This window comes from Oncorhynchus tshawytscha, linkage group LG10 (assembly GCF_018296145.1).
Source record: "Oncorhynchus tshawytscha isolate Ot180627B linkage group LG10, Otsh_v2.0, whole genome shotgun sequence".
Taxonomy (NCBI): Eukaryota; Metazoa; Chordata; class Actinopteri; order Salmoniformes; family Salmonidae; genus Oncorhynchus; species Oncorhynchus tshawytscha.
The window spans coordinates 60,252,604-60,273,628 of NC_056438.1; the positions used below are offsets into that span (position 1 = coordinate 60,252,604).

The 21,025-nt window shown below is 43.3% G+C and overlaps 1 protein-coding gene across 6 annotated transcripts in view; it reads right to left on the bottom strand.

Moving 5' to 3' along the window:
• LOC112260559 (zinc finger protein 521) overlaps positions 1-21,025 on the bottom strand; it is a 183,721-nt gene that overhangs the window by 18,874 nt on the left and 143,822 nt on the right. For 2 of the 6 annotated variants that reach the window (XM_024435765.2, XM_024435763.2), the window contains exons 7-8: positions 10,672-10,787; positions 3,378-3,840 (exon numbers count right to left, since the gene is read on the bottom strand). In XM_024435765.2, coding sequence (XP_024291533.1) covers positions 3,802-3,840; positions 10,672-10,787 — 155 coding nt within the window. In that variant the 3' untranslated portion in view covers positions 3,378-3,801. Of the gene's footprint in view, positions 1-3,377; positions 3,841-10,671; positions 10,788-21,025 lie in introns of those variants that run through there. The other 4 variants (XM_042328821.1, XM_024435767.2, XM_024435764.2 and 1 more) reach the window with 3 other exon arrangements.

Sequence of the window (21,025 nt, forward strand, 5' to 3'; positions counted from 1 at the left end):
TTTGGAGGTTTGTTAACACAGTCTCTAAAGAAGGGTCAGATGTATACAGAATGGTATCGTCTGCGTAGAGGTGGATCAGAGAATCACCCGCAGCAAGAGCGACATCGTTGATATATACAGAGAAAAGAGTCGGCCCGAGAATTGAACCCAGTGGTACCCCTATAGAGACTGCCAGAGGTCCGATTTGACACACGGAACTCTATCTGAGAAGTAGTTGGTGAACCAGGCGAGGCAGTCATTTGAGAAACCAAGGCGGTTGAGTCTGCCAATAAGAATACGGTGATTGACAGAGTTGAAATCCTTGGCCAGGTCGATGAAGACGGCTGCACAGTACTGTCTTTTATCGATGGCGGTTATGATATTGTTTAGTACCTTGAGTGTGGCTGAGGTGCACCTGTGACCAGCTCGGAAACCGGATTTCACAGTGGAGAAGGTACGGTGGGATTCGAAATGGTCAGTGATCTGTTTATTAATGTTTTATGGCTGCAGGGGCAGTATTGAGTAGCTTGGATAAATGTTGCCTATATCAAACGGCCTGCTCCTCAGTCATAGTTGCTAATATTTGCATATTATTATTAATATTGGATAGAAAACACTCTGAAGTTTCTAAAACTGTTTGAATGATGTCTGTGAGTATAACAGAACTCATATAGCAGGCAAAAACCTGAGAAATTCCACTTCCTGTTTTTTTTCTGGAGGTGGCAGATTTTCAACCAAGGTCTCATTGAAATTACAGCGAGATATGGATGAGTTTTCACTTCCTACGCCTTCCACTAGATGTCAGCAGTGAATAGAACTTTGTCTGATGACTCTATTGTGAAGGGGGGGTCGATTGACACAGGAAATAGTCACCACAGCCATGAGTGGACCATGCTTTCACCAGGCGCGTTCACAGGGGAAGGACTTGCGTTCCACCGCTCATCTGAAGTAATTCTAATTCTCCGGTTGGAACGTTATTCAAGACATATGTAAACAACATTCTAAAGATTGATTCAGTACATCGTTTGACATGTTTCTACTGACTGTTACGGAACTTTTGGACATGACTTTCCAATGACTTTGGAATTGTTTACCAAACGCGCTAACCAAAGTAGCTAATTGGACATAAATAACGGACATTTTCAAAAAAAATAAAGCATTTATTGTGGACCTGGTATTTCTAGGACTGCATTCTGATGAAGTTCATCAAAGGTAAGGAAACATTTTTCATGTATTTTCTGGTTTCTGTTGACTACAACATGGAGGCTAATTTGGCCACTGTTCTGAGCGCCGTCTCAGATTATTGCATGGGTTGCTTTTTCCGCACACTTCTAGCAGCTACACTAGTCTGAGGTATTGAGAGCCGGCGCTTCAAGGCGCAGCGTTCCCAGCCGGACACCGGATGTTCATACCAGATTCGGCCAGGTCCCCGGTCCTGGAATGGGCCCATTGCTCCAAACTCACCTGTCATCCCGGCTCCCATCGGACATTGGCTTTCATCAGCCAATGTTTTTGGTGGCCCACTATGGTTCCAGACATCTCCTCATTCTGTGCCTGCACTGTGTGCGCACAGAACAAAACTCTGCGGCAAGCTCCAGCTGTCCTCCTTCAACTACTCCCTGTTCATTATCGCCCTTGGTCCCATATATCCCTGGACTTTGTCACTGGTCTCCCTCCGTCAGATGACAACACCACCATCCTTACTGTGGTGGATAGGTTTTCCAAAACTGCACATTTCATTCCCCTTCCCAAGTTACCCTCAGCCAAGAAGACGGCCCAACTTGTGGTGCGGCAAGTCTTCCGGATCCATGGACTTCCGGTCAACATGGTCTCTGATCGGGGTCCTGAGTTCTCGTCCAGGTTCTGGAAAGCATTCTGCACCCTCAATGGTTCATCGGCCAGCCTGTGCTCCACGGCCAATCAGAGCGAGCCAATCAGGACCTGGAAACTACTTTTCGCTGACTCGTCTCTGCCAACCCCACCACCTGGAGCCAGTAACTTGTGTGGGTGGAGTACGCCCGCAACTCCCTTCCCTGCTCGGCCAAGGGACTCTCAATCTTCGAGTGTTCCTTGGGATACCAGCCCCTCTCTTCCCTGAGCAAGAGGAAGAGGTCAGCATACCCTCGGCCCAGATGTTCATTCGCCGCTGTCGGCTTACCTGGAAGAGAGCTTGGTCCGCTCTTCCTTAGACCTCCTCCATGTATCGGCGAGAAATATTCTGAGTACCGAACCATCCACCTCCTGTGTCTACATCTGGGTCATATCCTGAGTCATGATACTTTTTGAGGTGCAACGGGAGAAGATAGATCCCGTATTGGAGGGCTAGTGTGCTTTGTTCCACCAAATGATAATCATTACCCTGTCTATGTAGACAAGTGAATGGTGCTAGAAACCCACTATGCAGTGAGTGACTGAGGTAGCAAAGCAACTACACAACCACTGGGTTATTATAGAGCCTCATTAAGTGAAGCGACTACAGAGCGGCAAAGAGGGAAGGAGAGAGAGAACAGAGAGAGAGGGAGGGATGGAAAGAGGGAGGGGAGATAGAAATAGGAAGGGAAGGGAGATGGGGAGAAAGAGAAAGGGATATGGAGAGAAAGCAAGAGAGAGAAATGGTGAGAGAGATATATACAGGAATTGAGAGAAGGCAGAGGGAGGGAGATGGGGAGAAAGTAAGAGAGAGCGAGAGAGAGAGAGATGGTGAGAGAGATACATACAGGAATTGAGAGAGAGCAGATGGAGAGGGAGGGAGATGGGGAGAATGAGACAGTGAAAAGAGAGAGAAAGAAAGCAGTGAGCGAGAGAAAGAGAAAAATCTGAGCTGATTTCTGAGGTGATAGCTACAAACACAGATGCCTTTCCACACTTAAAACGTAGACTATGACTAAAGAACCCAATTAAGGATCTTTCTTAGGGGAGCCATCTTGGGAGGGAGATGGTGGGGATGAGTCTTGGTGGGACGTGAGCCCTAGGCTACACACACTAATTAGACTGAGGCAGGGGGTGGAAGGGGGGTAGAGGATGTGAGATCCAAGCCTGTCACTGGGAGGGAGATGGGGTCCATGGAGCTCCACAGTCCCAGAAACAAAACAAAATTACTCTCACATTTAACTGCTTCCCTTACGCACAAGAGTTTGCATGGTGTAGCGATGATGCTACAACACAGCACAGCAAACTCACTCATACAATACCCCTCTCTTTGTTCTCTGCCTCTCTCTCCTTTCCTCTCGCTGCTCTAGCTACTTCAGTGACAGAGTGAATTTTAGGAGTAAATTTGAGGCTACTGTTAGATTTGAGTTGAAACTGTGACGCCGACAAAGAACAAATACACTTTCACATTTACCCACTTGTTTGGAGAGAGTCAGTCAGAATATTCACTTTTAATAGCCACACAATTGGTGTCATGTAACATTTGTACAAAATTGAAATGTCTAATAATTATTGTACATGTTTGAAAACGTATCTGTGAAGAACTGTTTAATCTGACGCTGTGAGGACCAGCTAGCCTCAACAGGGTTTTATAAAACACGTTTAGAATCAAACATTTGCAGAGTGAATCTCTTTAAACCTGGAATATATTTCTCATGCGTCGTTAATGACAAGCTTCATCAAAGTGTCAGAAAGTGAAATAGAAATACAAATGTGTGTGTGTTAGGGAACAGATCCGATGATGAATTCCAGCACTGAGCATCCCTCCCTCTGTTTGGTTTTAACTTTTCCCTGTAGTACAGCAAGCGGAGGAAGAAGAGAAAGAGAATGCCTCAAAGGCTTCTGGGAGTTTTTGTCATGTTTCCCTCCAGACACTGTGTTCGCATGTACACATCAGATCCACCCTTGGAGGAAGAAACAGAGACACATACTCTACATACACACACACACACGCACAAACATACACACGTACACATGCACAAACACACACACATACACACTGCAGTGAGAAAATCCTCCTAGGATCATTAGGTTTGTCATGCTGTCTAATTCTGATCCACCTATAGTAGGAAAGTATAATGCCGAGACTGTGTTACGTCGTCGCCATTCATCTCACACTGTTCACATCCCCTTTTACAGGGCTGACGACTGTTTGTACAGCGTGTTTGTACATCATTATAGATGCATTTAAATATTAATTATAGCGCATCACAAACAAACAGTTGTGCCCTTTTATTCACTTTTATTTTGATGCTTAACTTTTTGAAATAGTGACAGCATTGTGAGCACCTGGGGTGATGAATAGAAGACCGGCTTGTCATTTAAAAAGGTAAAAACAGAAGTTCAAACGCATGTGAAGCTGTCACACTTGGCAAATGAAGATAGTGTATTCTCAAAAAGTGAAATGTAGATCAGCCTCAGAGTGGAAAGTGTTAGGGACATGATGCACTCAAGGTGGGGGCATATTCCAAATGGGCACATTCTAAAATCAATCTTCATGGGAATTATAGTCCTGATGTACCGTGTCAGAATAATGCTTTGCCTCGTTTCAGTTTCTCAACGTCGGCGAGAGACCCAAAAACACAGATAAACATCACTCTCCAAAAAACACTGACAAACTTAATACTAAATAAAATAATGTAATATTGTTTAAATAATATTTTGTGTGATGACCGCATATATTTGGCTCTCGCAGACTTAAAATTGTTATCCGATCAACAGTAGAATGGGCTATGCTATTACATATGCTAATGCAATAATATCATTAGTAATACAGCAAACCATGGTGATTATTTCTGCTCTATTTCCAAGATATAATCTTTTCTCCCAATTTGTAAGTATTTCCCCCAGACATTATGGATGTCACGACATGCTCCGCTGTTTACACTAACACGGCGACACGCCAGCTAATACATTTCCTTCATTTAAAAGCTTGGCAATAATGGCTATCACACACAGAGGAAAAAGGAGGATTTAATTTGTGAGAAGAACTACAACATGATACAGATGTGTTCTTGTGACTTCTAGCACTCATTACAGAGCTGGCTCTTTGGACCGAGCATCGGTGTCTTTGAAGGAATCATTTTAAAAGACACTCCAATTAAGGTGTGTCCTGCGGGTATCTAAGAAAAGAGGGAGAAGGAGAAGTCCTAGTGTACAAACTGACTACCCACTCACTCACTCCCCTCCTCTCCTCTCCTCTCATCTGTCAATTGGAGCAGGATATACATGACTTCCAAGGAATGATATGAAAGTGTAGTATAAAAAAGAGCCCCAGCCAAGAGGAACGAGGGGGAATTTCATCCCAGAAAAAATTTACAAATGTAAGTGGAACTGCAAAATGAACTTCCACTTATAGAAATATTTAAGCTGTGGCTAATTCACTGCCACCTCCATCAGTTAATATATCTGCCTCATTAACCCAGTGGAATAGTAGAGCATTGTCAGTGACTCAGTGCCTTATGTAATAAGGAAAAGACACATCCACTGAATCTAATACTGAGGAAAGGGGAGAACAAAAAAAATGTCAGTATGGCCAGTCCTGAGTACCCACAAACCCCTGGCTTGTCCAAACCAGGGTAAAGGCATGGGAGGAAGGAAGAGTACAGTAGATTGGAGGAGAGACTAGAAGAGGATGTGTCTCCTACCCCTATGGGTGCATGGGTGGTGGACGGTAGGGGATAGTGGAAGAGAGAGAGAAAATGAGAAAGAGAGAGAATGAAAGAGAGAGAGAAAGAATGAGAGAGAGAGAGAATGAGAGAGAAAGAAAGAGAGCGAGAGAGAGAGCGAGTGAGAGAGAGCAGGGAGACCATACCGGAGACCACACCACAGCTAGCCCTGATAGCACCAACACTGAACCATTGGCCCTCCCCATCAGTACCTCATGCAATATCTACACTCCATATTTTAATGGGATGGGGGAAGGGGAAAGTTGGTGTGTGGAGGTTGGGGACGGGTCACAGGAGGATTCAGGAAACAATGATGGTCTAGTGGAGAGCAGAGTCTCTTCTGGACTGTGGATTCTGGGTCACCGAGGCCCAGGAGTCAGTCAATCTGTCCGGTCCGAGGGGGTGGCCGGGCGGGGGGTCCTGGGAGGGCTGATTAGACGGATGCTCTCCCATCATCCATCTCGACAGGCCGGCAAAAATTGTCTACCCCTCGCAGGGTAGAGTTCACAGGGGGAGGCGGTGTAGGAGAAGGGGGGAGGCGGTGGGGGAGAGGGGAGTGGCCCTGCATACCAGTCACAGCCTTGGGTCTGTTTCAGGGAATCTCAGCAGCAAATTAATAAAATATCGTTGCTGCTTCCCTTTACCTGCCTACCATGGCAGACAGCTCTCCCTCTCCTCTCTCCCCCATGCCTGCTTCCCCTATTCTCTCTCCCCCCTGCCTGCAGTAACCCCCTGACCTCTCTGACTACAGTGAGAGATGAGGAGTCGAGGTAGCCAGAGTGTCCGGGTGTAGGAGGAGAGAGAAACTCAAAACTCCAGGTAGACCAGGCAGAGAGAGAAGCAACAGCTATCTCCTCATTGCTGGATGACAGCTTCACTACAAAGAGATTGACAAACATCTTCACCATGTTAGGGAGACATTTTTGAGTAGTGATATGAAAACCAACATCCCAAAACAAACAACTCGTATACTGTACATAAACTTTGACTAGCATAATGCCGCATTATGGATCCAGTAGAAAAGAGACATCTACAGTTGAAGTCAGAAGTCTACATACACTTAGGTTGGAGTTCTTAAAACTCGTTTTTCAACCACTCCACACATTTCTTGTTAACAAACTATAGTTTTGGCAAGTTGGTTAGGACATCTACTTTGTGCATGACACAAGTCATTTCTCCAACAACTGTTTACAGAGATTATTTCACTTATAATTCACTGTATCACAATTCTAGTGGGTCAGAAGTTTACACACACTAAGTTGACTGTGCCTATGAACAGCTTTCAAAATTCCAGAAAATGATGTCATGGCTTTAGAAGCTTCTGATAGGCTAATTGACATTATTTGAGTCAATTGAAGGTGTACCTGTGGATGTATTTCAAGGCCTACCTTCAAACTCAGTACCTCTTTGCTTGACATCATGGGAAAATCAAAAGAAATCATCCAAGACCCCAGAAAAACAATTGTAGGCCTCCATAAGTCTGGTTCACCCTTGGAAGCAATTTCAAAATGCCTGAAGATACCACATTCATCTATACAAACAATAGTACGTATAAACACAATGGGACAACGCAGCCGTCATACCGCTCAGGAAGGAGACGCGGTCTGTCTCCTAGAGATGAACGAACTTTGGTGCGAAAGTACAAATCAATCCCAGAACAACAGCAAAAGACCTTGTGAAGATGCTGGAGGAAGCTGGTACAAAATGACCCCAAACATACTTCCAAAGTTGTGGCAAAATGGCTTAACTTCTTATGGCTGGGGGCAGTATTGGGTAGCTTGGATGAATAAGGTGCCCAGAGTAAACTGCCTGCTCCTCAGTCCCAGTTGCTAATATATGCATATTATTAGTACATTTGGATAGAAAACACTCTGAAGTTTCAAAAATGTTTGAATGATGTCTGTGAGTATAACAGAACTCATATGGCAGGCAAAAACCTGAGAAAGAATCCAACATCCTAAAGATTGATTCCATACATTGTTTGACATGTTTCTAAAGGACTGTAACAGAACTTTTTGACATTTCGTCTGCAACTAGTGAACGCGCTTCGTGAGTTTTGAGTTTGTTTTCCAAACGCGCTAACAAAAGTAGCTATTTGGAAAAAATTATGGACATTATCGAATAAATCAAACATTTATTGTGGAACTAGGATTCCTGGGAGTGCATTCTGATGAAGATCAGGTAAGTGAATATTCATAATGTTATTTCTGATTTCTGTTGACTCCAACATGGCGGATATATGTAAATGTTTTCTGAGCGCCGTTCTCAGATTATTGCATGGTTTGCTTTTTCTGTAAAGCTTTTTTGAAATCTGACACAGCAGTTGCATCAAGGAGAAGTATATCTATAATTCCATGTATAACACTTGTATTTTCATCAACATTTATGATGAGTATTTCTGTAAATTGATGTGGCTATGCAAAATCACTGGATGTTTTTAGAACTACTGAACATAATGAGTCGATGTATTCTCAGATTTTTTTTATATAAATATGAACTTTCTCAAACAAAACATACATATATTGTGTAACATGAAGTCCTATGAGTGTCATCTGATGAAGATCATCAAAGGTTAGTGATTAATTTTATCTCTATTTGTGCTTTTTGTGACTCCTCTCTTTGGCTGGAAAATGGCTGTGTTTTTCTGTGGCTTGGTGGTGACCTAACATAATCGTTTTTGGTGCTTTCGCTGTAAAGCCTTTTTGAAATCAGACACTGTGGCTGGATTAATGAGAATGTTATCTTTAAAATGGTTTCGAATACTTGTATCCTTGAGGAATTTAAATTATGAGACTTTTGTTGTTTTTCAATTTGGCGCCCTGCACTTTCACTGGCTGTTGTCATATCGATCCCGTTAACGGGATTTCAGCCCTAAGAGTTAAATGTATTTAGCTGAGGTGTGTATAAACTTCTGACTTCAACTGTATATTCTAGAAACATTGTCCACGCTGTACAACACATTGTAGGTCTATAAAGAAAAACATAATTTTCTTTGAAAACACGTGTCTTCATTATTAAAAATAAGGAACTCCAGGCGGAGTCAGTGGATGGTCTTGGTGTTAATAAACTGCTTGTGTATCTTATATAATGTGAATGTATGTAATGCTGTGTTCTGAATGCATGTTTAAGTGTGATAAGCCTGTGTGTGTGTGTGTGTGTGTGTGTGTGTGTGTGTGTGTGTGTGTGTGTGTGTGTGTGTGTGTGTGTGTGTGTGTGTGTGTGTGTGTGTGTGTGTGTGTGTTTGAGCATGTGCGCACACGTGTGTGTGTCTATGTGCGTATGCACCCACTTGGGGTTGCTTCAAGAGCATGCCATGGCACAGGTTGAATTTGATGATGATCTTATCCCCTATGCTCAATACATGCTCTCCTTTTCACAACCCTCTGCTCCACAACAAAGTGCCATAGATCTTTCATGTTTGCTCTCCATCTCTTCACAAAGGGTGTAAAACAATATAAGCATGAAACAACACCTCCGGGAGCTGGATCCCAAAACATGTCAGAGTAAAAAGTAGGAAAAACATCCCCAGGTTATTTGAGATTGTTTACAGGTACTTGTAACAACCCTGGCTATAGCGAAAACACTCGAAACACTCGTTCCAATGAGAGATGAAGTGGGATAAATCAGATGCTGTTTGCCATGTTGTGTAGAGAGATAGAGAACACACACAAGACGTGTTAGTTAAACACAATACTTTTTAGTTACTAATAACCTTGTCCTCCATGAGGAACCTGTATGTTGGTGGGTGGTGCATCAACACTTATTTTATTCATGCTGGTCTGTTCTGTAGACTCAACTGACCGGTAGATAATAATCACATTCACCTTCCTCCTGGCACACCATGGATATGTGTTTACTGGCTGAATCTCAATATGAACTGTCTGATCAATGCTAAGCTAAAACCTTGGATTCACCCTTCCGTCTGCTGGCTCGATGCTAATACTGAGCTAGCGCCACCAATCTGTGTAAGTGGTGTTTGGGGTTAGAGGTCAGTAGTATGATGTTCGGTACACTCTTAGAAAAGAAGGTGCGATCTAGAACCGAAAAGGATTCTTTGGCTGTCCCCATAGGATAACCCTTTGAGTAACCCCTTTTGGTTTCAGGTAGAACTCTTTTGGGTTCCATTTAGAACCCTATCTACATGGAACCCAAAAGAGTTCTCCCTGGAATCAAAATGTCTTTTATCTGGAACAAAAAAAGGTTCTCCTATTAGAACAGCCGCAGAACCCTTTTGGAACCCTTTTTCCAAGAGTGTACTAGCGGGTTTCACAAGGTGCTTGGACATATGAACACTCTACTCAGATGGCTATATTCATATATGTTAGGGTTCTTAGTTCTCAACTATGAGAGATACAAGAAGTACTGATAGAAAATAAAAGATTTGTACAAGGAACTAGGAAAGATGTGGCATGCCCTGCCAGGGTACAATTCCCCCAAATATGATTGAGCTGCTTAAAAACAACAAGTTGACAACTGAAATTATTTCATTTTGTTTAAGTACTCTGAGGATAGTGGGAAGAGATGGCTTGCAAATGGATTATCTCTACAACGTTGAAAGTTTCAAAGAGTCCAAATTCTAACTTTGTTGAAGGGCAGATTTGGCATCCCTACAGTCACAGATCATATTTAGCTATGAGTGCCTCCTCTGTGATTACGAGACTGGGAGTTGCTGGCATATTATTGACTGAACTGTGTTTTGTCTCTGCACAGTATAGTTAATACTCCCCAAAAAGCACATTCTCCTAATCCTTCTCATTCTAGATATGTAAGGTCTAATAAGCAAATCAAATCATTCTATATCTGTTGATCACAAATTAGTTTGGAAACCAACTGGGGTAATTCTGTCTGAGTCTCCCAGTCTCAACCGGAAAAGAGAGGAGGCAAAGTGTAATGTGGGTATGTGTGTGTGCTCCTGCTTGCATGTGTATGTGTGTGTGCTCCTGCTTGCATGTGAGTGAGTGTGTGAGTGAGTGTGTGAGTGAGTGTGTGAGTGAGTGTGTGAGTGAGTGAGTGAGTGTGAGTGAGTGAGCGAGTGAGTGAGTGAGTGCGTGTGCTTGGTGTTGGTGACCACTACCAGGGCTAAGTTTGGGTTTACCTGTAGCTCGGTCTGGAAGAAGAACTTCTGTGGGCACGGGGAGCAGTCGTATATCTTATCCTCCTGGCCATGGGCTGAGAAGATGTGTTGCTGGAGCTTGCTGGCCTGGACAAATACTATAGACAGAGTGAGGGAGAGGGAGAGAGGGGGAGAGAGAGGGACAGAGAGAGGGACAGAGAGAGAGGGAGAGAGAGAGAGAGAGAGAGAGAGAGAAGGGAGGGACAGAGAGAGAGGGAGAGAGAGAGAGGAGAGAGAGAGGGAGAGAGAGAGCGGGAGAGAGAGAGGGACAGAGAGAGAGGGAGAGAAAGAGGAAAAACAAAAATGAGTTTCTTTTTTGAAATCATAGTAAAATATTTAAAATGTTGCTAACGAAACAAATACAGCTATCAGGAAATAACGGCAAATGCAAAATAAACCACAATTAAATAGTCTAAATGAAACAGAAACAAAAAAGAGAAGCAAATGATTGTAAAGCCAATATATATATGCGTCGACAATGGCTAGGAAAACTAAATCCGGGCGCCTGAATATGTTGTACGGACAATAAAGAACATTATGATGTCAGTAATTAAGAAAAAAAGAAGTGAACTTTGATAGGCTTTGATTGACCCGGCTGTGCTGCTACAGTACAGTGAGCTAGGACATAATGTTATGAGAATAATGATGATCTTTATTTAGAAATACTGTGGGGACAACAAACTAGAAAATAAACAACCACAGAAGAAATTGGCATTGCTTCGTGCAAAACATGGCCTCCATTACTCTACATCGCTAATGATATTGACAATATAAATATTCATGCAGATGCACTATTTATTTATGCAGACTAAGACTACAGCCACTATGATATAAACACATACACGCATACAACTTGCCTAGCACTTAAAATATATAAATATATACTATGCATTTGTGCTTTAATTAAGCCATAGATAGTCCACGTTGCTACAGTAGACTAGGGAGATGGGTGTATGCGTGTGTGCTTGTCTGTGTAATTTGTGTGTGTGTGTGTTTGTGAGTGTGTGTGCGTGAGTCTCTTCTGTGTTCTCAGAGGGGCACTTCAAACATGGCGTTTGTTATCCCAGACCCCTGTGCTTTAAGGAAGTACGTACAGACTGCTTCCGAAAAGTTACCATGTGGGGCCAGGCTTCATTTGAATTTCTTAACGGCTCAAAATAACTTTTCTCTTAATGCATGCACCGCCTGGGCTGAGGGGCTGAGGGGCTGAGGCCCGCAGGGAGGTGAATGAAAAGCAGCCGCTAAAGGTGAGGTGTCTATTTGAGAGCACTTTGGGGTCGCTTCAGCCCATTTGCCCCTGATGGGAGCCACACTGCAGCGCACGGGCGCATGGCGGAGCTCGCAACATCAACATGTCCCAATTTGAGTGCACCAGGGAGAGCTGATATTAATTATTGAGCTGTATATGCCTGAGGCTCACTTAGCTCCGGCAAACAGACACCAGGATGGCCGCCACCTACGGTCCTTAAATATATATTTTTAAATAAACGTTTATATATCTCCAGCTCGCGCTTTACATCCAGAGTGACAGACACTGCCTGGCTACTAATATCTCAGTGACAGCTGTCTGTGATACACGACTAAACTAAACACCGTGTTGAACACTGATATGAACAAAGTCACACTAATGAACCAACAAACAATGCTACAGCTATGGTTATGGGTTATGGCACACTTTAAAAAACACAAGGACAAACAGACAGAGATAGAGACAGCTTGCTGGATGTTCTATTCACAACAGCCTTGTTTTATCCCAAGGTTAACTACAACATGAGAATATCCAACGCTTTAACTATACAACTACTTTGTTCTAAGAGGCTACAATGATTGTGGCTTTGATTGTGTTTTTAACATATTTTTTCAAACTGAAAATAGGCTTGCAGACAATAGCTGTTTTTTAAAGCCATGGTGTTGTCTGTCTGCTCTGCATAGAAACAGGTCAAACCAACAACAGTGAGTTATCATTTTTGGACTGGGAGGCAGAGAAATCCCTACGACAAAAAAAAGCTTCAAGACTGGGAGGCATCACTACAGACCCAGGTTTGATCCCGGGCTGTATCACAACCGGCCGTGATCGGGAGTCCCATAGGCCGGCGCACAATTGGCCCAGCGTCATCCGGGTTAGGGGACTTTACAAGTAGGACGCCATTATAAATAAGAATTGTTTCTAAAGTGACTTCCCTAGTTATAAATAAACACTTTCATCTGGGGGTTGGGTTGCAAATCCCACACCGGCCTACCTACAATACAGTACACAAGAGAGGTGTCAGGTGAGCTCCTCAATCATGATGTTAACATGTCTTCTGACCTTGTTCATACATCAATATTCAGTGGGTTGAAGTCATTGGTACGTTTGTACCAATCCTTGAAACATATCTCTGGCAAATATGCATTCACAGTTTGATCATCAGAAATTGTAACACTATGAGTAAAAACACCCAGTGGGCTATTAGGGGAGTGTTGTCTAACTTTTTATTTAGCTTTTATAATGCATTTTCCCCCAGGTTCACATTCACTAAATGTGTAGGTTTTACTATATAATTTCTTCCATTGTAGACAAATGTCCTCATCTGCTTGCATGCACCTCCCCTATATCAAGATGTTTTGGAGGTTCCATTATGCACTGCACTTCTCCACATACTAACTATACCACAGGCCACTATAGTCTACCAGTCTAACTGTCTATCCTGCCCTCTATCCACCTTTCAAAGTGACAATAGTGGTAGGTGGATAATTTGTCCAGATCTGCAATATGCTAACTAACAATGATACCACACGTAAAATCATTCAAAGCTGCAACAGTGTTCAGTATAAGCGGAGAGGCAGCTCCAAAAGCTCCCCTATTGATGTTGTTTAGGGACAATTATCTTACCTAGACTAGCCTACAACACTACATAGCAATTAGTAATTGCCTTATTGTTTTCAAGTGAGTACAACATTCTACTTACTCTAGGCTGTAAACTGCAGTGAAATTGTCATTTGGATAACGGTACAAAAGCCCTGTGATTTGAATATTTCATTCCATTAATTCAATTTGGATCAGTTGTGGGTCTACTCTGGACAGTTTATAAGGCATATAAAGACACAATACCAGGCCAGTCTGGCCGTATTTTAAGACCTGAGATACGCTGTCTGTTGCGGATCATCATTCTCCTAAGTTGTGCTATAAAAATGTGGCCACATGTGCTCCCAGCAGGCCCAGTTGTTCAGGAAAGCGTCATGCGTGCTCTGCCTCCGAGCAGCTATTCCTCGCGCACCTAGAACCTAACACTTCAATATAGCCTAAATATTTGTCATTTATCTTTTAAAATGTATTATATTTTAGGGGAGACAGGTAGCATAAAGTTAAGAGCGTTGAGCCAGTAACCAAAAGGTCGCTGGTTTGAATCCCTGAGCCGGCAAGGTGGAAATATCTGCATTTCTGCCCTTGAGCAAGGCAGTTAACCCCCAACAACACCTGCTCCCCAGATGCTAATGACATGGGTGTCGATTAAGGCAGCCCCCTTCACTTCTCTGATTCAGAGGGGTTGGGTTAAATTCAGTTGAATGCATTCAGTTGTGCAACGGACTAGGTGACCCCTTTCCATAAACACAACGTTTAATCTGATTAAGCTACTTCAAAAGTCTCCTGTAGGCTACATGTGCACGTTCGTTCAAAATATAATTCAGGCATCCAACCTGTCCAGATTGTGGTGTTAAAAACGCAAATCATGACGTTCAAGCACCCAAAGTCGGTATGCTTTGCTAATTGGTTGTGGTGCGTTGGCACAGAAACTGTTGGTGTAAAATTTGTTTGCGTATATAATTATAAATATAACATCAAAATGTTGAAAATCGGATTTCCACCTAGCTGATCATTGTCTACAGCTGGCTCAGATCGTAGTGTGGGTCTAATGAAACAGGCCGGGAGAGGTGTGGTGGTCGGCGAACCCTCAATCTTCTGGCCCATAGCCTTGTGTGTAATCCACTGTGCCACAAAAGCATGCCGAAGTGGCAAAGTTGATATCCATATTTATAAACACAGCGTCACTAAAGTTATTGTTATTTGTGGTCGGAAACATTCATTTGAGTAAATCTTATGAGGGGGAGGGTGTTCAAAAATGTTTTACAGGACAAGGCGAGGGCTGTGCGAAAATATTTTTAACATTGGGGAAGTGGGCGCATTTTTTTTATGACACTGAGTTTTGGCACCTCGCGTTTAGAACTGTCCCTATTAATGGCTACACAGGGCCATAGTAATAGCAGAGAGAGGAAGCAAGATACAAAGCAAGAAACTGAGAGGCAGGGAAAGAGAGGGGGAGAGAGAGACAATGAAAGAGAGGGGGAGAGAGAGAGACAATGAAAGAGAGGGAGAGAGAGAGACAGGGAAAGAGAGGGAGAGAGAGAGAAACAGGGAAAGAGAGGGGGAGAGAGAATGAAAGAGAGGGAGAGAGAGAGACAGGGAAAGAGAGGGAAAGAGAGAGACAGGGAAAGAGAGAGAGAGAGAGACAGGGAAAGAGAGGGAAAGAGAGAGACAGGGAAAGAGAGGGAAAGAGAGAGACAGGGAAAGAGAGGGAAAGAGAGAGACACGGAAAGAGAGGGAGAGAGAGAGAGACAGGGAAAGAGAGGGAGAGAGAGAGAAAAAGAGAGCGAAAGAGAGAGACAGGGAAAGAGGGAGAGAGAGACAGGGAGAGAGAGACAGGGAAAGAGAGGGAGAGAGAGAGACAGGGAAAGAGAGGGAGAGAGAAAGACAGGGAATAGAGGGAGAGAGAGAGAGTGGAAAAAAACGAGTGTGTTCGAAAGAGAGCGAGCGAGTGTGAGAGAGAGCGAGGAATACGACTTTGTGGACTTGTCTGGCTGTGTGAGTGGAGGCCGAATGAGTGAACAGGTCTGGGGCTGGTCTGAGCTGAGGCGGCGGGGCAGAGGGGCCAAGGTCTCCTGGCTGTCGGGGATATTAAGCCCTCTGATTAGATCTCAGGGGCCTCCGCCATGGCAGACGTCTCCTTTACTACGGGCCTCAGCACGGGCCCCAACTCATTTTTATTTTGGCAGGGTGGACGGTGCTCTCTGCAGGCTGTCTCTCTTTCTCACTCTCTCTGAACATACATCACCAATACTAAGCTGTTTGTGGGAGAAAAGTTGATCCTGCTTTTATTCTCCCTTTCATCTTTTTTATGTATTTATTTATCTGTTTTATTTACTTGTGTTTCACACCCAGGAGTTCATGATAGGACAGCTAGAGATTTTCCAGCAACGTGAGTCAGTACTCTCAGATTGATGTAATTTCATTGTTAGTAATAAGCTTAATTTGGGATGCTATTTTTAAACTTTTGTTTGATACAACAACAGAAGAGACTGGCAGTTCATGGAAGGAATGAAAGGAATGGACTACAGAAATCACTTTCTATTTCCAATAAAAGACAAAGTTTTCTCCTGGAGTTTTGTGACTTTCATTCGCCTACTGTGACAAAAGGGGGGGAACACCCACAACACTTTCTCCTGTTTTGTTTGTCTTAATACTCCCAATCACATTTTCCCTGGCAGCCCCTCGCAGCCGCTCCTAATGGTGCGGGAAGAGCAGACACTTCTAGCTGCAGGCTCCCCCACTTCTGAAACCTGTCAAAGCTGTCCTGGGAGAGTCAGCCTCATGCTATCTCCTCATCCAGGGGCTTATGGACCTCTTTGCTCTCCTCTCCTCTCATCTCCTCTCCTCGCTTCCACTCCCATTTACCCTCCTTCCGTTCCCCAGCTTTCTTCCCCTTCTCCTCCCTCTCTCCATCATTTCATCTTACATTCACAACTTGACATTTGCAGAGCTGTACTGTAGCTTTCCACAAAGTTGTCTTCTTCTTCTATCTTTACTATATTACCTATGTTTTTCATTACCAGGTCCTATATCGTCTGTCCATTCTCCTGGCTTTTTAAATTGGATCTACCTCCACCAGACTACAGTGTAATTGTGACCCGATTCAGGAAACTAGGCGTATGTCGCAAGTCACGACTTCACAGGAGAGAGGTTTTTTGGCAGAAATGCCTTCTCGAATATGTGAACATTCATGTGCCTTAATAACAAACTTTTATGCCATCTTTAAATACGAAAGAAGTTGTTAAATAACGAGCCTAGTTGGTTTAGCCAAAGAAAAAGTAAGGAACCTTCCCACTAGCCATGATAATGTGTGGGCTGGACATGCCGAGAGATGAGTTTCAGATTGATCTGCAGTGTAGCATCCTGTGTCATTAAAATGAGCTTTTCGTTATGCGTAGATTAACCTTTCTACCGCAGTTTTTTCAAAAGATATAATGTTAGACATGGATAACTGCAGATATGTTGCTACTGCTCTCAATAACATTGCTGCCCTGAATTTATCAGGCGCTATCGACAAAGGTCAGTGGGAAAAAGTTGTAAAGGACTATGTCATGACTGTCCTGATCAGGTCAGGTTACAGGAGACCACAACCCTACAGATTATCTCTCAACCCCAACAGAGGAGGAGAGGTCTAGTGGTCTGAAGATGTGGGGGTTTTATGATCCCTCCCGCCCCTGGTAAATCTTAGGCCACAGACAAATTCCTTTTGTCCTGTTAATATGGAGAACCAGCCTCAGAACATTAAACATGAAATAAAGGGACTTTGGAACAATGGTTTCCGTCAGCCACAATGGTGGTCATGACGATAGATGGAATATGAAAATGTATGTCATTTTTGTTTCTAAAGGTTAATAGATGACGTTATTACGAAAACATTGTAAGGTCAACAGTTTACCTAGAATATGTTTGATGTTTATACATTGTACGTTGTATGGAAAATGTCCAAATCAAAGAGAATGTTTTGGTAAAGATGAAATGTGAAGTTAGTTGTCTAAAATTGTATTTGAATCAAATCTAGACCTTGCCCATAACTTGGTACGCCCAGAGAAGGGCCCTAAAGGCGGTTATGCCCAATTCTGACATGAGGGTATAAAACCTGTGAGTAAAGAATTTACAGATTTCTTATTTTATTTTACCTTTATTTTACTAGGCAAGTCAGTTAAGAACAAATTCTTATTTTCAATGACGGCCTAGGAACAGTGGGTTAACTGCCTGTTCAAGGGCAGAACGACAGATTTTGTACCTTGTCAGCTCGGGGATTTGAACTTGCAACCTTTCGTTTACTAGTCAAATACTCTAACCACTAGGCTACACTGCCGCCCCAGATTAGACTACGTGACCCAAGCTGCAGCCGAGGTCTAAAAAGTCAACTAACCCAAAAAGCAACACGTTTGAAGACAAAGAAATCTTTTTCTACCCAAGCTACGGATGAGTAGCTGTGTCTAAGTGGGTGAATTCAAGTCTAACCACCTAGCCTCCATGTCCCATCGAATCGTGGTATCTACACTGTTTCATTCCTACGCTGTGAGCTCTGAGCTACAGAGCTGTCTGTCCTCAGAAGAGCCCTTCCAGAACAAGGGCGAAGGAACAGACTCCTAAGCCAAAAGGACACTGACATCGTGAGGAAGACCAGAGAGGTGCGCCTGAGAAGTGCATCATTGAGCAGCCTGGACGGTCTACACGGAGAATCCACACAGACCTTCCCCATGTAATTACATCCTTATATTCAAATCAAATCAAATCAAATCAAATTTTATTTGTCACATACACATGGTTAGCAGATGTTAATGCGAGTGTAGCGAAATGCTTGTGCTTCTAGTTCCGACAATGCAGTAATAACGAACAAGTAATCTAACTAACAATTCCAAAAAAACTACTGTCTTATACACAGTGTAAGGGGATAAAGAATATGTACATAAGGATATATGAATGAGTGATGGTACAGAGCAGCATAGGCAAGATACAGTAGATGATATTGAGTACAGTATATACATATGAGATGAGTATGTAAACCAAGTGGCATAGTTAAAGTGGCTAGTGATACATGTATTACATAAGGATGCAGTCGATGATATAGAGTACAGTATCAACGTATGCATATGAGATGAATAATGTAGGGTAAGTAACATTATATAAGGTAGCATTGTTTAAAGTGGCTAGTGATATATTTATTCTGACCCATAAGAGCGGCAGTTTGGGGCAAGGCTAGGGTTAGAATAAGCATAGCTGACAAATTCACCCAAATGTATATTTCTCTCGTGTACTTTCTCTTTTCTCTCTCTTTTAAATCCCCATTTTGGGTAACACGCGCCATAGTGTGTTGGCCCGTTATACTAAGTTCTAATCAATAGCCTAGAATGTGTTTTTGTGTATGTGTATCTTTTATCATCATTTTAGCTTTCTAGTAAATAAATACTCAACTAAGATTGGTGTGGTACGAACTGATTGGTGAGAGAAGGGTCCGTGCAGATTCCCGGATTATACGACGTTCAGAACGAGATTGTAGAGGTAACCGATTAATTAGCGGCTGTTGTAAAATCGATATTCGGATAGTCTTTGAGTTAATTTGGGAAATAGAAGGTTAATGAGTTAATAATTACTTGATTCAGTTAATCACTCAATAAGAAACGTTTAATAATTCGCTGAGCAACAGTCATCACAATAACTAATACAACGTCACGACATATTGGCCCACCATGTGAGGATTCTAAGAGAGGACTAGGCTGTACTGTTGGGTTAATTCCATACTAATTGTGTAGCAGATACATACAGTGCCTTGCGAAAGTATTCGGCCCCCTTGAACTTTGCGACCTTTTGCCACATTTCAGGCTTCAAACATAAAGATATAAAACTGTATTTTTTTGTGAAGAATCAACAACAAGTGGGACACAATCATGAAGTGGAACGACATTTATTGGATATTTCAAACTTTTTTAACAAATCAAACACTTAAAAATTGGGCGTGCAAAATTATTCAGCCCCTTTACTTTCAGTGCAGCAAACTCTCTCCAGAAGTTCAGTGAGGATCTCTGAATGATCCAATGTTGACCTAAATGACTAATGATGATAAATACAATCCACCTGTGTGTAATCAAGTCTCCGTATGAATGCACCTGCACTGTGATAGTCTCAGAGGTCCGTTAAAAGCGCAGAGAGCATCATGAAGAACAAGGAACACACCAGGCAGGTCCAAGATGAAGAAGTTGTGAAGAAGTTTAAAGCCGGATTTGGATACAAAAAGATTTCCCAAGCTTTAAACATCCCAAGGAGCACTGTGCAAGCGATAGCTATAGGCAGGACTAGTGCGGGAGAGAAGCGAAAGTGTGTGTGTGGTGTTCAATTTCACCCAGATACTGGTCGGGAGAGTACCACCCTGTTATATTTCTGATGAAAGCCAGTGTGTAGGGGGGGGGGGTCTACTGAATGCTACGAGCCAGGGCATGGGGTGGCAGGGTAGCCTAGTGGTTAGAGCGTTGGACTAGTAACCGGAAGGTTGCAAGTTCAAATCCCCGAGCTGACAAGGTACAAATCTGTTGTTCTGCCCCTGAACAGGCAGTTAACCCACTGTTCCTAGGCCGTCATTGAAAATAAGAATTTGTTCTTAACTGACTTGCCTAGTTAAATAAAGGTAAAATTAAAACACAAAAATTAAAATAAGTACCAGCCAATGCAGGAAGATTTCTGGACCCTGCCCTGTGCAACTGGGTACTGGACTTCCTGACGGGCCGCCCCCAGGTGGTGAGGGTAGGCAACAACATCTCCACCCCGCTGATCCTCAACACTGGGGCCCCACAAGGGTGCGTTCTGAGCCCTCTCCCGTACTCCCTGTTCACCCACGACTGCGTGGCCACGCACGTCTCCAACTCAATCATCAAGTTTGATGACGACACAACAGTGGTAGGCTTGATTACCAACAACGACGAGACGGCCCACAGGGAGGAGGTGAGGGCTCTCGGAGTGTGGTGTCAGGAAAATAACCTCACACTCAACTCAACAAAACTAAGGAGATGATTGTGGACATCAGGAAACAGCAGAGGGAACATCCCCCTATCCACATCGATGGAACAGTAGTGGAGAGGGTAGTAAGTTTTAAGTTCCTCGGCATACACATCACATACAAACTGAATTGGTCCACTCACACAGACAGCATCGTGAAGAAGGCACAGCAGCGCCTCTTCAACCTCAGGAGGCTGAAGAAATTCGGTTTCTCAAAAAAAGCACTCACAAACTTCTACAGATGCACAATCGAGAGCATCCTGGCGGGCTGTATCACCGCCTGGTACGGCAACTGCTCCGCCCACAACCGTAAGGCTCTCCAGAGGGTAGTGAGGTCTGCACAACGCATCACCGGGGGCAAACTACCTGCCCTCCAGGACACCTACACCACCTGATGTTACAGGAAGGCCATAAAGATCATCAAGGACAACAACCAACCGAGCCACTGCCTGTTCACCCCGCTATCATCCAGAAGGCGAGGTCAGTACAGGTGCA